The sequence below is a fragment of the Ceratotherium simum genome, chromosome 26 (genome assembly GCF_057802395.1).
Source record: "Ceratotherium simum simum isolate JZ-2026a chromosome 26, ASM5780239v1, whole genome shotgun sequence".
NCBI classification, from domain to species: Eukaryota; Metazoa; Chordata; class Mammalia; order Perissodactyla; family Rhinocerotidae; genus Ceratotherium; species Ceratotherium simum.
This window is the reverse complement of record NC_141925.1, coordinates 23,838,519-23,854,281: the sequence shown is the minus strand read 5'-3', so window position 1 is coordinate 23,854,281 and position 15,763 is coordinate 23,838,519. Positions and strand designations below refer to the sequence as shown.

General features: G+C 54.6%; 1 protein-coding gene across 1 annotated transcript in view; it reads left to right on the top strand.

Annotated features, from left to right (window-relative positions):
• Window positions 1–11,904: 11,904 nt before the first annotated feature.
• GSG1L (GSG1 like) overlaps window positions 11,905–15,763 on the top strand; it is a 212,314-nt gene continuing 208,455 nt past the window's right edge. The window contains exon 1 of the mRNA XM_087449209.1: window positions 11,905–12,235. Within this exon, the coding sequence (XP_087305335.1) occupies window positions 11,905–12,235 (331 nt within the window). The remainder of the gene's footprint in view (window positions 12,236–15,763) is intronic.

Here is a 15,763-nt window from a genome sequence, read left to right as displayed (position 1 = left end):
TTAACACCTAATGACATTAGACAGTGATCACAATACGATTTCAAGTGTAAAAAGCCAGATACAAAACTGAGCACGCAGTGTAATTAAAATTTTATAAAATGTACGTAAAATTTTGCATTAACACACTGAATTGTCCACCAAAACGAGTGTCAAATAATTGTGAAATTATAGGCAGCTTAAAAATTCTTTATTCTTTTTTGTATTCTCTAAATTTTCTATCTTTATAATCAGAACACATTTTTATAATCAGAAGAAAAAGCTATTAAAAAGGAAGGAAGGGAGGGAGGAAGATGGCTCTCGGATGGTAAAACAATTCCGAGAAGATAAAGTACGTTTTCCGTGGACTGGAGTCGGACTGCGGACCAGGAGGCAGGCAGCCTCTAGGTGGCCCTCCGTGATCCCTGCCTTCTGTTCTCCACATCTCTGAGCAGTCTCTCCCACAATGGACGGTCCTGACCTGTGTAGCCCATGGAATACGATGGAAATGACAGTGTGTGACATTGAAGGCTAGATCACGAAAGACATCACGGCTTTTCACCTTGCTTTCTCTAAGAGCACTCACGCTGAGGGAGCCATGATGAGAGGATAATCAAGCAGCCCCACTGAGAGGTCAGCACGGCAGGGATCTGCTGCCTTCCGCCAACAGCCAGCATGCACTGGCCGGCCAGCCGTCTTGGCAGTGGGTCCTTCAGCCCAGTCCAGCTTTCAGATCCTGCCCCTGGTCGACATCTTGACCACAGCCTCACGAGAGAGCCTGAGCCAGAACAACCCAGCTAAGGCGTTCCTAAATCCCTGACTCAGAGAAACCGTGAGGTAGTAACAATGCTGTTTTAAGCTGCTGTGTTTGGAGTAATTTGTTACACAGCAATAGACGACTAGTACACCAAGAGACAGGGGCCTGTATTTATTGAACACGTGCATTATCCCAGGAATCCCCCCCACATTTCCTTGTGTCATCATCTCAACATGAGCCCCTTGATGAACACTCACATCGCACTCATTGTGAGTCAGGTATGGTTGGAAGCATTTCATATATTACTCACCTAATTTTTAAAATGACTCTATGAGACAGAGGCTGTTATAATCCCCATTTTGCAGATGAAGATACAGAGACATAGAAAGATTAAATGGCCAAGGTTACATAGCAGTTGGTGGGAGAACCAGGATTTGAGCTCAGATGGTCTGGCTCCAGGGTCTACACTCCCGCCCATCATGCTATTTCCTAAGGAGACCCAAGGCCCAGCAGTGGGAGCATTGCTTATCCTTGCGAGTTCCCTTTCTGTCTTCCCCCTTCCCCATTGCAAAGTAATGTTTTTATCAAGACATATTTTGTCAATATCTCTGAGACATGTTGGCCATTTCTGCTCTCGATGTTCTTCTTCAGTTCTCTCCATCCTATATGCTTTGTTTTCAAAGAAGCTTTGCAGGTTCTAGTGGGGAGATGCCTCCAGTTCACCTCTTTCCATCTTCCTGATAACCCGGCCTTGAGGAACTGGATGCCTGAGGCCACCAGTAATTCCCATCTGGTTCTTTCCTCTTTGAGGACATGCCATGCACAGGTCAGCAGGGAGAGGACTTGGGGCTAGAGATGTGAGAGAAATAACTAGAACACAAATGTCCACTGTATCAGTTAGCTTTCACTCCACAAATGCTACGTAACAAATGACCCCCTAAGTCTGTGCCTTGAAGCAACACTCATTTATTGGCATAGACCTGTGGGTTGGTTGGTTGACTGTTCTAGGCTGGCCTTGGCAAGGGAGCTCTGCTGGTATGGCTGGGCTCGGTCACATATCTGGGCGTCAGCTGGGGGCTGTCAATCAAGGTCCTCCTCCTGGGGCCAGGGGCTTAGCTCAGGTGTGATCTTATCATGGCGATGACAGAAGTGCAAGTGGGAACATGAGGCCTAGACTGGGAACTGACCCATCAACATCTCTACCTTATTCTATTGGCAAAGCAAGTCACGTGGCCAAGTCCAAAGTCAAGAGGCAGGGAAGCAGGCCCCGCCACAGGGGAAGGGCACTCCAAAGTTACACGGCAAAGAGTGTGGCACAGGTACGGAGATAAACACCTGAGCCAGAACAGGCAGCCCGGGCAGAGCGGCCACAATAGCTTCCAACCCCACTGTCCTCTCCAAAGCCGCCAAGAGGACTGGCCCTGCCTTCTCCCAGGGCCGAGGTCCCCCCACCCTGCAGCCAGGCTACCAGGTGTCCAGGAGGGGCCGCACTGAGTCACAAGCACCCCTGATCCCCCAGCCCCAGTGGTTATGAGAACTTCAGAGGGAGATACAATAGACCAGTAGTTCCGGCATTGCTGAGCACGAAGACCTGCTACAGGCCTTTGATTTACAGGCCAAATCCTCCTCCTCGTGTGCCTGTCCTGGGTTCACTGTGTGAACCCCAGCCAGGCCCCTTCCTGCGTCAGCATCCCTTTGAGGGTGCAGGGCAGGCGGTAGCTTTTCTCTTCACAGTATCCTTAACCAAAGGAGGGGGCCCATCCCTCCCGCTGGGTTGAACCCAGAGCTTGGCTCGCCTCACTCCTGGGGAGGCAGGAATGGAACGTCTCCCTCCTCCTGTTCCTGTTTCTCCATGCTTCACCGAATTCACCTATTGTGATGAAATCCTCTTTTAATTCCACACATTTCTTTTCTGGTAAAAACCTCCCAACACACAGAATGGAGTTGACCACTCAGTTCAGAGGGTTCCTGGGGCGGCCCCTTCCAGAGGAGAAGGCTGCCAGGCCAAGGCGTCCTGGACCACTGGAACTGGGGTCACACACTGGGGTTGAACCTAGCTCTGCCATTGACCTCAGGCAGGTCACGTCTCCTTCCGCCTCAGTTTTCCCATCTATAAAATGGGCGACATTAGGGCACCTGCCTTGTAGGGCTGTTGCAGGGAGTCAACGAGGTCATGTTGTCAAGCTCTGGGTGCTCCGTGCGGCACTTAGCCGATGTTCTTTCTCTTGGCTTTACTTGGGAGACTGAGCCAATGAAGGAATGTCAGGCAGGTGTGGAGTGTCTGTGTGTGTGTGTGTGTGTGTGTGTGTGTGAACATCTACACTGGTTAACAGATCGTGTGGTCAAGATAAGGGCTCCAGAAGATGTGTCTTGGCCATAAACCTGAGGGAGATAAGGAGGGCTCAGCTCAGGAGAGCTTTTCCACAGAGCTCTGTGCCCCTCACTTGCCACCGGAGTGTGGGACTTGGTCGTCCCTTGCAGCCTGTGCCGAAACCACAGGCCTGGACTCAAGTCTGTTGGAAGCTCATGTGTCTTCTGGGTGCTGGGCGAAGCTCTGGTTCCCAAATTTGAGGATCCCCATGTTCTCACACTGTGGACCCCCCTTCGCCAGTATCATCTGTCACAGTCACAACAATAATGTCCTAAAGACGCTTCCCAGTTGACCTCTCCCAGTTCTGCCACCTCTGTGCCTCAGTTTCCTCATCTGTCAAAGAAAACCAGAATTGTACCTGCGTCTGAGGGCTGTTTGGGATATAATGAGTTAATACGTGTGAGCCTGCTTACATAGCTCCTGACACAGAATCAAGATTTCCTATTATTATATTAATTATTTATATTATCACTACTAAAATCAAGACTTACATAGAAGACTCTTCAATGATACTTGGTTACGAGATGGGTGTGACGCTGAGGGTGACTTAAAATAGCTGCTGACCCTGAAGATGAGTCTCATGTTTTTCTTTTGTGAAAAAGACAAATGCACATTCAATGACCTCTTCTGGGGTGACGTGATTGTCAGCTATTTGTCCCCCCAAAATAAAGCACCTAATCTGCTCCTTCAAGAGGAAGGTGATTTCTAAACAATGCGTGAGAGACTGCAACTGCTTTTTGAGAGAAACTCACGTGTTGGAAAGAGCATTTTGAAAGCAGATATTTGAAAATGTTTCCATTGTCATGAGCTTTTATCGCAAAACAGCAATGAAAGTATGTTTCCCTTAAAAACTCTCCAAAATAAACCAGACAGAGAAAGACAAACAGCGTACGACCTCCCTTGTATGTGGAATATAAACTAACACTCAGACAGAGAGAACAGTTTGGTGGTTACCAGGGGCAAGGGAGTTGGGGGGTGGGCACAAGGGGTGAAGGGGCGCATTTATGTGTTGACTGACAAACAATAATGTACAACTGGAATCTCACAATGTTATAAACTATTATGACATAAATAAAAAAAAATGATGTTAAAAAAAAGAAAAAAGAGAAAAAAACCCCCCAAACTCTCCAAGTCTGCACATCTTAAGAACTTGAAAATAGAAAATTCCAACCAATTTCAAAATCTTCCAAAAGAAAACTTTTACAGGGTTTTGAGTCCATTTTTAAAAAATACACAAATACCAATCTTCTGATCTGTTTGCAAGAGTAAGTGATGGACATCAAGGAAGATGAATGGATATTAGCCAAATTTCACCAAAAATGGTTCCTTATTTTGTGACTGGAACTAAAATATGAGTATTGATATTTAGAAAGATCAGCCCACGAGGCACTTCTTCCATTTGGATTTATAAATCTTTGTACAAATCCAGATTTTAGTGTTGTTTTCAGCTCTAACAGCCACTCAGATCAAGCATGGAAATAACCCTCCACAGAACCAGACTCTCGAATGGCTGCCGCACGGAGCGTTAAACCGTACTTTCAACAAATAAAAAAAAAACACGTGCCATTGCATTGCTAGCAGTAAAAAAATATCTTTAAGAATGTTTAGATGAAAGCCAAAAGGTCTGTTATACTATTATAAACTATGTACTAAATAAAATGAAAACACTTAAAAGTAGTGTTTATTCAATCTTTATGTTCTTTAAAAATCTCTAGTTTTTATATATGCTTTGTACTGTTTGAAATGTATTTGTGCATCATTATGGAATTTACAAATATTTATACCCAGTTGGAGACCTCTGCTCTTAATCACTTAATCGAGTCCCAGGTCCCTCTCCCCTCCGGTCTCTCTCCTGGCAGGTTTAGCTTCTGGGTGGGCTGGGGGGTAAGGGGACTTGCTCCCTGGTCACCAGAAGCAAGGACTGCAGCCCCGTTCTCAGCCCCTAGGGGGCAGCAGAGGGAAGCAAACAACAGCTTGGAAAACTCGACTCAGAAACTAACAGCCCAAGAAGGGCTGGTTCAGGAGGCCCCTTAAAATGTTTGTTTTCTCTCCAACCTTCCTCCACCTCTATCCTCAGGACTGGAGCAGAACAAGCCGGCTACAGACGCCGGGGACTGAGAAATCCCACTGAGTGCTGGGAACAAGGAGGGGAGTCATTTTGAGCTGTGGGTTTTCACCTGGATGCTTGACTCATCCGAAGACGACGGCGAGTCAGGCCCTGGACTCTGACGCCAGCCCTGCTGCTTCCTTTTTTTTTTTTTTTTTGTGAGGAGGACAAGCCCTGAGCTAACATCCAATGCCAATCTTCCTCTTTTTTTTTTTTTTTTTTTTGCTGAGGAAGACTGGCCCTGGGCTAACATCCATTCCCATCTTCCTCTACTTTATATGGGACGCCGCCACAGCATGGCCTGACAAACGGTGCGTCGGTGCGCGCCCGGGATCTGAACCTGTGAACCCCGGGCTGCCGCAGCGGAGTGCACGCACTTAACCGCTTGCGCCACCAGGCCGGCCCCCCTTGCTGCTTCTTGAGCCTCAGTTTCTCTGGCTGATCTCGGAAGACCTCCATAAAGCCTCAGTTATGTCCCTTTGGCCAAAGTACCTGACATGCAGTTGGTGCCAAATAAATGTCCACAGACTCTGACTTGAGAGGTGACTCTTCTCGTTGTGATTTGTTAACGCTCTCCATCCCACTGAGATCTTCCCTGGCCTGTCACCCAGAGGAGGCTGCAGCTGATGGCGGGGCCAGCACAGGCCTGAGGGCCACCTGAAGCCCTCTCGTCCTCCCACTTCTCTCTGGCTGGCTCATTTCCCTTCTGTCCCGACCTCGGAGCCAAGACTCATTTGCTGGTTACTGTGTCGCCGTGGTTTCCGGGGACACTTTTGAGCGATGTCCTGGAGTGCTGGTGTGCTGGGGCCCTTGTTCTCCGCAAACTCAGCTCAGAGCCGGCTTCAGCGTTTGGCGTGGACTACGGTACGAGCCTCCTGACACATCTCCAAGATGCCTCACCTCCCACCCACCCTGCCGGCCCCCTCTTCAACCTTCCAGAAACACAGCCCTGGGCGTGTCATGCTCCTGCTCTACAGTCATCACTGGCTCCCCATCCCTGACGGAGTAAGATCAAAGCTCCTGGCTGAGCGTTCAAGGCCTCGGGATAGAAGCTCTCCCCTACCCCCCAGCACTCCAAGCGGCTTCTCTCTACATGCCCTCTGCTCCAACAGGCTTGGTGCTGAGCTGCAGATGGAACCTCTCCCAGCAGCCTCAGTTTCCTCCTCTGTAAAATGGAAACAACTAACCCCTTGAGGGTTGAGAGTGACAGGAGAGGGAGGACAATGTGTGGAAAACTCCCCCCGTGGTGGTGACGCTCAGCGCATGTTGATGTCACCTCCCCACCCCTATTTACAGATGAGAACACTGAGACTCTGAGTGACAGGTGTGGCCCAGGTGTGGCAGAGCCAGGGTTCAAATTCCGACCTCCCACCCTCAATGCGGGCCATCTTCTAACACTTCCCGGCTCATCCTCTTTCCTTTCCTCCACTGCATATACCGCCATCTGCAGTTATTGACTTTATTAAGCTGTTTCCTTGTTTAGTACTGTCTCCTTCTCCAGAACGTGAGCCCCACGAAGGCGCGGACCTGGTCTGTCTTGCTCCCTGGATGCCTGGCACAGAGCCGGGCCCAGGAAAGAGTTCTTGAATAGTCGGAAGCGCTATGGCAGTGTCAAGAACGTGGATGAGGAGCTCCCGCTGATCACTTCCTAAGGAAGTGGGCTCCCTTCTCCTCCGGAGAACCCCCCGGGACTTGTTTGATTGCACAGAGCTGCAAGGGCTCTTCCTTCCCTGGGGACACTGGCCTGAGCAGCAAGCAGCTTCGTAAACACCCCAGCACCACGAGGCCGGCTTGCCCCGAAACCCTGGAGTGCCGTCTTAACAGGGGAGTGGAGTGGGTACCAGGCTTAGATACCTTGGGAGTCGATGTTGAAAAAACCTCACCGATAACTGGAATTTGGCTAATCCCCTGCTATAATTAGGAAGGCCCAGAGGCCGGGGATGCTCTGGTTTCCCAAGCTCTATTTTGAAGGTTTAAGAAACAGGAAGTGACTTAGGGGGCCCAGAAGCTAACGAGTGTCTTTGTAGCAGCCGACTCCAAGGAAAAGTCGAAAGCAAAATGCATTTGGGTCATGTCCCTTCAAAGCATATTCATATTTCCTGAAAAGTATGAATTTCGTTATTAATAGCAACGATTTTTTCAGGTAAATTTGGTTGAATATGAAAAAGTGCACAGTTACCGACTGCAAAGCTTGATGAGTTTTCACAAACTGAACGCACCTATGTGACCAGCCCCGGAAGCCCCCACCCGTGGCATCTCCCAGCCACCTCTCCAACCAAATGTCACCATCATCCTGACTTTTAACACTGCAGATAGGTTTTATCAAAAATGTTTTGGGCCTTGAGTCCAGGTTCTCAAATTCGAATGCCCCCAGGGGCCCCCCAACAGGTACCCCTGACCATGGAAGGGCCCAGCGGGTCTGTGGCCCCACGTGCCCCTGTACAGGGACGTTTGCCAGTGGTAGCCAAGCAAAAACGCAGGCCCAGTGTTGGCAAGTAATTTGGTCTTGCAGGAGACGCTGGAAGTCTAGATTTTTACGTGAAATCTCATGATTATTGAATGTTGGCAACTCATGAAAATTTTACACGCTGTGGAGGCCAGCTTCGTCCAGGCCAAAGGAAACAAGCTCATGGGCCAACTTGGCCAGCAGGCTGCCAGCGGGGGTGACCTCGAGGGGCCCCCAGGGAGGACACAGGTGTGAACACAGACGTCAGAGCTCAGAGGAGGGTGACGAAGGGCCGGCGTGGGGGCGGGGGCAGGGCAGGCTGGCCGTGGAGCCATGTTTAAACTGCCCTTTGAAGGACACGAGGATACACAGAGCAAGGCTCCTCCGGGCAGAGGGAGGGAGGCGGCGGGGCCGGGAGGCCTGTCTGAGCGGGATCTGCCAAGTGACTGGTGTGGCTGTGGCAGTGGGGGGGCGGGCACAGGGGCTGGAGAAGTGAGCAGAAGCCCCTCTCGGAGGACCTGGAATGGCACCTAGACTTTGTCCTGGGGCAGGCAATGCGGATATTTGCAGAGGTCAGGCAGAGGCACCTCGGGCTGACCTCTCTGCATCAACAGCAGGGGCGGGGAGCTGGGCTGGCCTGGGGGCAGCGGGGAGACAGCCTTGGCCTATGGCAATGGCCAAGGAGAAGGGAACCAGGGGCTCGGGCCCACATTTCTGGCCTCCTAAACAAATCCCCCCCGAAACCTCCAACCAAGACTCTCCTTGAACAATCCTGAGTCGGCCGCTCTGAGCCTGCTTCTCAACCAGCCCTGACCTTGGGCTCTGACCTGGGCTCACTCAGGCCAGTTTAGTGAGAATCCCTCAGCCTCGAAACCCAATCCAATTCCTCATCCTCTGCTCTCGACGTCTCAACCCCCTGGGCTGCCGGCAGCAAGAGTCCTGTCAAGTCAGTGTAGCCGGAATCCCCGAGCCCTGGTGTCTCCTCTTAGTACTTTTCCATCCACTGACCCTCCCCCCGCTCCTCGGCTGTAAATCCCCTCTTGTCCTTGTCGTACTCCGAGTTGAGCCCCATCTCTCTCCCCTGCGGGAGAACCCCCCTGCAGCAGTCCCTTGAATAGAGTCTGCCTTACTGTCTTCAGCAATGTAACCGAATAATTTTTCTTTAACACCTGTCCACACCCCAGGTAATTCCAACTGTTTCACTGTTTGAAGATAAAACACCCATCGTATCCAAGGGGCTGGCTAATGAGCTTGCATTCATTTCAGGAACGGTGTGGGGACACATGACGTGGCTCCCTCCAGTGGCATAATCTCCACCCCGTGTCCTTATCTTCAGTTTGAATACAAGGCCGAGCACAGAATCAGTCAGAATTTCTGATCTTCCCTGCGGCCCCCAGCTCTGCTCCTCCCAAGGCTTCTGTCTCAGCAAATGGCAGCTCCATCCTTGCCAAACATCTCAAAGTTGTCTTTCACACCCCACGTTTGATCCTTGAACAAATCCTGCTGGATCTGCCTTTAAAATCAACCCAGAACACCACTGCCATTGCCGCCTCCCTGGTCTGAGCCGCTCACATTACTTGCCTGGCTTCACTCGCTAGCCCCTAGCTGGTCTCTATTTCTTAACACAGCAGCCGGACTGGTCCTGCTATACGCCAAGTCAAATCATGTCTCCCCTCTGCTCAGAACCTCCTGAGGCTTCCATCCGACTCAGAGTAAATGTCAGAGTTCCTGCAATGACCTATACAGGCCATGATCTATCCCCTCCCCCTATCACCTCTCCCACCTTGTTTTCTTCTACTCCTCCCCTGCCCACTCAGCTTCAGCCACACTGCTCTCTCATTATCCCCCTACCCCAGGGCCTTTGCACTGGCTGCTCCCTCTTCCTGGAAACTCCTTTCCCAGGATATCTCCATAGCTTGCTCCCATCCTCCTTTAAGTCTTTGCTCCAAGGTTCCCTTCCCAGTGAGGTCTCCTTGAAGCCCAGATTTAAGATCACAACCTGCTACCCTCACTTCTACCCCACCCCTCCCCGCTTTATTTTTCTCCCTGGCTCTTAACACCTGCACACCCTACAATGCACTTAGTAATGTTGTTTGTGCTGTCTCTTCTCCCCAGTGCTGTGCATCCAGTGGGTGCTCAATGAGTGGAAGAGTGTCTTAGATGGAAATTTCACACCCCTCTGTGCTTCTTTTGGGTATTTCGTAAGAGAGTATGTCCCTGAGACATACTTCCCTTGGGCTGTCCTGGCTTTGACCGCCCAGGACAGGGTTCCCAGCCTGTAGGTCATCTAGCCCCACCTACATGCACACTAACCACCGTCTCAAGCCCGTATCTGAGGGGCTGGTTTTCAAACGTGTACAGATAGTCAGATGATGAAAAGAGCGATACTGAGCTTCCTTGTAGCTATTTGGCCACCATATATTTTCTTTGTCAACCAATACCCTCAATACCACCTTTATTGCATGGAGGTCCTCCTCCTCAAAATAGCTGGGAGTGCCTTGCCTAGGGCCAGAAAAGGAGTCTAATAAACAAGTCTGGAGACCCTTGGCCATCCTTCATGTGGGTTCCTGCCAGGGACATTGCCCACAATTACTCTCACCTGCCCCCAGGCAGAGTAGTGGCCGCCTACAGTGAACGCAGGCTCGCCCACCAGAGGAAGGCAATTCATAATCTGTTAACCTTGAATTCTGCCAGCCCTGTCTCTCCACAAGCTGGGGGTGGTTGGAGCAGTTCTCAGCTTGGGCAGAATTCAAATCAGCTCTTGCAATCAACAGGCAATTAACTGTTGCACACCCTGGGCATCCGAGCACCATGCGCTGCGCAGGGTGAAGGGAGTTCAGGGGACATGGTCATCTCAGAGCAGAGGAGGGATGGGTGCTCACAGTTGGGCAATCCCATTTTGCACAAGAGAGACTGAAAAGGTTTGTGCGAATTTGGTCAGCTGCTCTTGGTTCAGCTGTTAATAATAGCGGCTAGCATTTATTGAGCACCTACTGTGTGCCAAATGCTTTTTATAGGCAGAATCCCATGACAACAGCCCAATATTCCTCCCCTTTTTATAGATACGGAATTGAGGTTCAGAGAGGCTAAGTGACTTGTTCAAAGGCCACAGCTGGTCAAGCCCCAGAGTGGCCTGACCCCAAAGTCAGTATTCTCGACCATTCTGCCCCCACCCGAATCTTAAAGATTTGGGGTGGCAGCCTCCGTGCGGCACCCCTGCCTGGCAACTACAATTTTGTGTCTGGCATGGGACCTCTTTCTGTCACGCTGCTTAGGATCTCAGGGAGGGATGGCCTGCGTGGGGAAGTCCATTTGTCATACCCAACACTGGCATCCTGTGTGGGGCACTTCTTTGCCACTACCTGCTGTTTCATGCCATGATAGGGAGCCCAGGGGACCGCAGTTTCATCCTGCCAGGGGAGCCCTTCCTGTTGGTTCATACAGCCTGAGTCCCCCTGGGTGACCCCGAGGGGAACCACAAGCCCTCAGACTCTGCAACCCTGCATTCCTGGCGGGGCACCCCTCCTGCCTGGTCCTGCAGCTCTTGGTTCAGCATGAGGCGCCCCTTCCAGGGGGTCCCGCTGGTCCTCGGCTGTGGGAAGCCCAGCAAACTCTGCAGGTCAGGCCTTTCGGGGCTCCCTCCTGGGGGGGGTCCTGCTGGTCCATGTCCCTCATGGGGAGCCCCAGCAGGCTCTGCCCTCCTCTCCCGCGGGCAGGGCGTCTCCGGCTCTTGAGTGGGCTGCCCCCTCCCGGCCGGTTTTGTCGCCCCACGGGCCCGGTGGGAAGGATCTTGCTCCGAGGGCGCCTGTCTGATATCCTTCTTGCTTTTCTGGCCCTTCACTGGGGTGCGGGTCTCCTTCGCGGGCGTCCCTTCATCTCCGGGTCTCCCGCCCGCGCCCGGCGTGGGGCGCCCCCTCTCCCCGCGAGGGCGGGCGCCGGAACAGTGTCGCCGGCCGCCTGCAGGTGTCTCCCCACGGAGGGGCGCGCGGCCCTGCGCCGTGGCCGCTGCCAGGCGCCAGCGGCTCCTCGCCGAGGTGCACTCGCGCTCCGGGCTCCGGGCGCGCCGGAGCCGCTCCGCCGCCGCCGCCCGCCCCCCGCGCGCCCCGCCCGGGGGGGCCATGGGTCCGCGCCGCCGATCGCAGGCGCCCGAGCCCCGGGGCGCGGCGGGCAGCGGCCGCTGACGCGGGCGCCGGCTGCCAACTTCGCGCGGAGCTCCCCGGCGGCGCGGTCCCGGCGGCGCGGGCGGCATGAAGACGAGCCGCCGCGGCCGAGCGCTCCTGGCCGTGGCCCTGAACCTGCTGGCGCTGCTCTTCGCCACCACCGCCTTCCTCACCACGCACTGGTGCCAGGGCACGCAGCGGGTGCCCAAGCCCGGCTGCGGCCAGGGCGGGCGCGCCAACTGCCCCAACTCGGGCGCCAACGCCACGGCCAACGGCACGGCCGCCCCCGCCGCCGCCGCGGGGAACGGCCCCCCTGGCGGCGCGCTCTACAGCTGGGAGACGGGCGACGACCGCTTCCTCCTCAGGAATTTCCACACCGGCATCTGGTACTCGTGCGAGGAGGAGCTCGGCGGGCTCGGTGAGTGAGCGGCGGCGCCGGCGGGCTGGGCTCCCGGCCCCCCGGGCTGCGCGGCCCCGAGCCCCAGACCCGCGCTCGCTCCTCCAGGCCGGGCCGGGCGAGGGGCCCCGCGCCGCCGCCGGGACGCGTCCCCCGCGCGCCGCAGGCTCGGCCGGACGTTCGGGGGCGGGGGAGGCGCGTGGGGCAGGTCCGGGGGGTGGCATGCTGGCGTTCCGGACGCTCCGCCGTGGCAAGGCTCCATCCGAGCGCCAGGCGCCTTTGGGGACGTCGCCGTGTCCTGGGGAGGCGCGTCTCCCGGGCACCCACCCCAGCGGCCGGGCGAGGGGCGCGCGTTCCTTTCCGCGCCAGAACTCGTCTCCAAGCTCGCCCCCTCCCCCTCTTTCCTTCGCGAGGCACCGGGCACCTCCCACCCATCCCGTCCCGCCTGGGGGGCGGGTGCAAGGACTGTCGCTACGGGCCGCCCCTCCCACCGCGGATCCACAGGGCCCGGAGCCGAGGGGGTCATTCTACCCCCATCCCCAAGCCGCGCCAAACGGCTCCCGGACGGGGCTTGGGAAGCACGGGAGTGAGAGTGGGACAGTCCGGTGCGTTCCGGGAGGAGCCCTTCGTGTCCTGCCCCCCGCCCCGGAGAGGACGCGGCGGAAGGGAAGGGAGGCAGGCAGGAAAGCGGGAGCGCTCGGCGAGGCTCCGGTCCGAATGGGGGGTGACTTTTCAGAAGGCCGATCAAACTGCTCCCTTTGCCCGCACTCCTTCCTGTGCCCGCCGGAGGGAGGCAGCCAGGGCGGTGGTGAGCGCCCCGGGCGCAGCGCAGCGAGGCTACGGCAGGGCTGGGGAGAGCTGCCCGACAGCGGTGCTGGTCCCCACCACCCGGAACCCCCGAGTCGATGTTGCTACAAGTCCAGGTGTGGGGACCCTCCTGAGTGAATTGACCTCTTTCTCCAAGGTTAAAGCTCCTCCGTGCATGCACAGCTCTGATGTTAGCGTGGTAACAGTGTGTACTCAGATGTGATGGGAGTGGTCATGACCCCCAGTTTGCCCGGAATAGGCCATTGGCCTAACCGGTTTGAAGGACAGAGGGAAGGTGTAAAATAAACCCAAAGAGGCTGCTCCCTCTGTCTGCAACTCCCTTCCCCACATCTTCCCTGGCCAGCTCCTTCTCAGCTCCAGTGGGACCTCCAGACCTGCCTTCTGGGGCAGGTCTCCTGGAGAGAACCATCCCCCTTCAGAGGCAGGGTCTCCCTGTCTTTGTATCTCATCACCACCTTCATCCCCCTCATCACACTTGGCACAACCTGAAATTTTCTGAGGCCTGCCTTTGGTCACTAGCTTATTGTCCCCTGTCCCCACAGGATGTCACTGTGAGGGCAGGGCCTGAGCCGTCCCCAGCCTCTGGGTAGTGTCTAGTGCATAGTAGGTGTTCAGTACAAGTTTGCAGGATAAGTGTTGGCTGGGCCTCGGCACGACGAACCAGAGGTTTCCTGGGGTGCTGCCTGCTCTGTCTCGCCTCTGGGGGTGCCCGACCGAACTTTTCTGCGACCATCTGCGCGATGCTGGCTGTTTGCCGTGATGCTGGGCCTCTGAACAGGGCCCCGCCCCGGACCAGTTTACCCCGTCAGACTCACTTCTGGTGTGCCCTCAGGACTCGAATTTTTACTCTGGGAGGTAATAAAAAAAATTAACCTCAAAAGGCATCTTGGCTAAAATTCCCTGCTTTCCACTCAGCCCAACCCTGACCTCTCCCCCGGAGGCCTCGTCCTGCCTTGTCCAGGGGCACAGCCGCACTCTGGGTAGAGGTCTCCACACACGGCCGTCACCTCTCACCACGTTTCTTCGTGTTGAAACTCGGCCTCCTCATCCCTTCCTCTATGCACACACTCAAAAATGCAAGGCTGCGTCTCTGGAGCGGAGTTGTCTTGTCCCTTCCTCATGGCGGTCCTGGCCCTCGCCGACCAGCTGAGCCTCTGAATTGTTTGCGGTCTTTCCCGGCCTCTCCCTGAAGGTCACGGCTCCGACTCGGGCAGTAGCTCATCCCGGGCTTGACACAGGATGTTTAAGCCTGAGCATTTTTAAAAATTATTAATTGAAAAACACTTAAAAACAATGTTGGCTTACATTACCGAGCCCTTAATGTGCATCAGGTGCTGTTAAAACCACTCACCTGCTGGATCGTGTTGAATCCTCGCCAACCCCCTAAGGCAGGCCCTTCCAGGGTGTCTGCTACTCAGAGGAGGAGGTCAAGGCCTAGAGAGGGTTTCGTCCAGGCCCCACAGCTGCTGAGGGGCCTGAATCGTCTTCTGGGGCAGAAAGGACTCTGGGTGAAGTGATAAGGGGGGAGAATAGTACAGTTGGGGGTTGGAGGAGGGGGCGCTTTGGGGGGCTCAGCATAAGACCCTCACCCCCAGTCCTCTGTTAGTAAAAATCTGGATGGTTAGTTAGTTGCGTAAATAAAACAAACTCGCAGTTTTCTCTTTTCTCTTGATCACTGTTGGCTAGAGATCGCCCCTCCCAGAAAACCACAATTTTCCTCCCTGGGAGCTTGGAAAATAGTGATCAGCCTGTCAGTGCTGGTGAGAAATTGGGGAGGTCTGAGCCAGCTTGGCTGTTTCCCCGGCTGATGGCAGTGCCCAAATCCTGCCTCTCCACCGCTGTGGCTCTGAAAGGGTGGCTGGAAGTCCCTGGCCTCAAACTTTTGTTGCTATGACAACCTTTCTTCTGGGTTCTGTGACCATTTTAAAATTTATTTTCTACTTGAAGGGGAAAAAACACCCCAACACCCCCCCAATAAAATCCTGCCCTTCCCTGTCCCCACCCCTGAGCACATGGAGGACCAACTTCCTTCCCTCCCGCCCAGGAGGCTACAGGCAGGGCCTGCTTGCTTTCTCTGCATTTTCTGTTCACCCCAATGGAACCGCCAACCAGGAAATCCTAACCTCGCCGTGAGAAGGAGCTGCTGAATGTCCTTGCCTCTCCAGTGCCCGTTCTGTAATTCCTGTCTGTGCTCAGAGCAACCTCTCCCCGCTCTGGGCAGCCACAGGGAGATCTAATAAGCCCCTTTTCCCACACTAAAAATCGACGGCGTTCACAAAGAATACTGCAGCCTGTCCTAAACAGACACAATTTCACCAGACTTGGCACAAAGAAACCTTTTCTCCTGCCTCCAAGAAGGAGCATCCACCTCCTTCAACAAACAGAAATGGAAGCGTGGCCTCACACAGAATCACCGGGGGCCCTTCACACAAATTGGATTTCTCTTCCGAATTAGATGCTCAAAGGGCTGGGGGGTACAGACGCGGGCGCTCTTGGGGGCGGGGGCAGCAGAGTAAAGGCCTGGAGGAGGGGCGGGTGAAGGTCTGGAGGTGGGGGAGATGGGGTGGCGGGTGGGGGCCAACCGGGAACACAGCTGATGCTGGACCTCACACTGTGTGTGTTTGAGCCTGAGGCAATGGGCGGCTCGGGAGACGGAGGGGCCGGGCCGCAGGGTCTAGGAGGGCTTGTGAGGAGAGGACGGCTGGAGGGAGGTGGGACGGG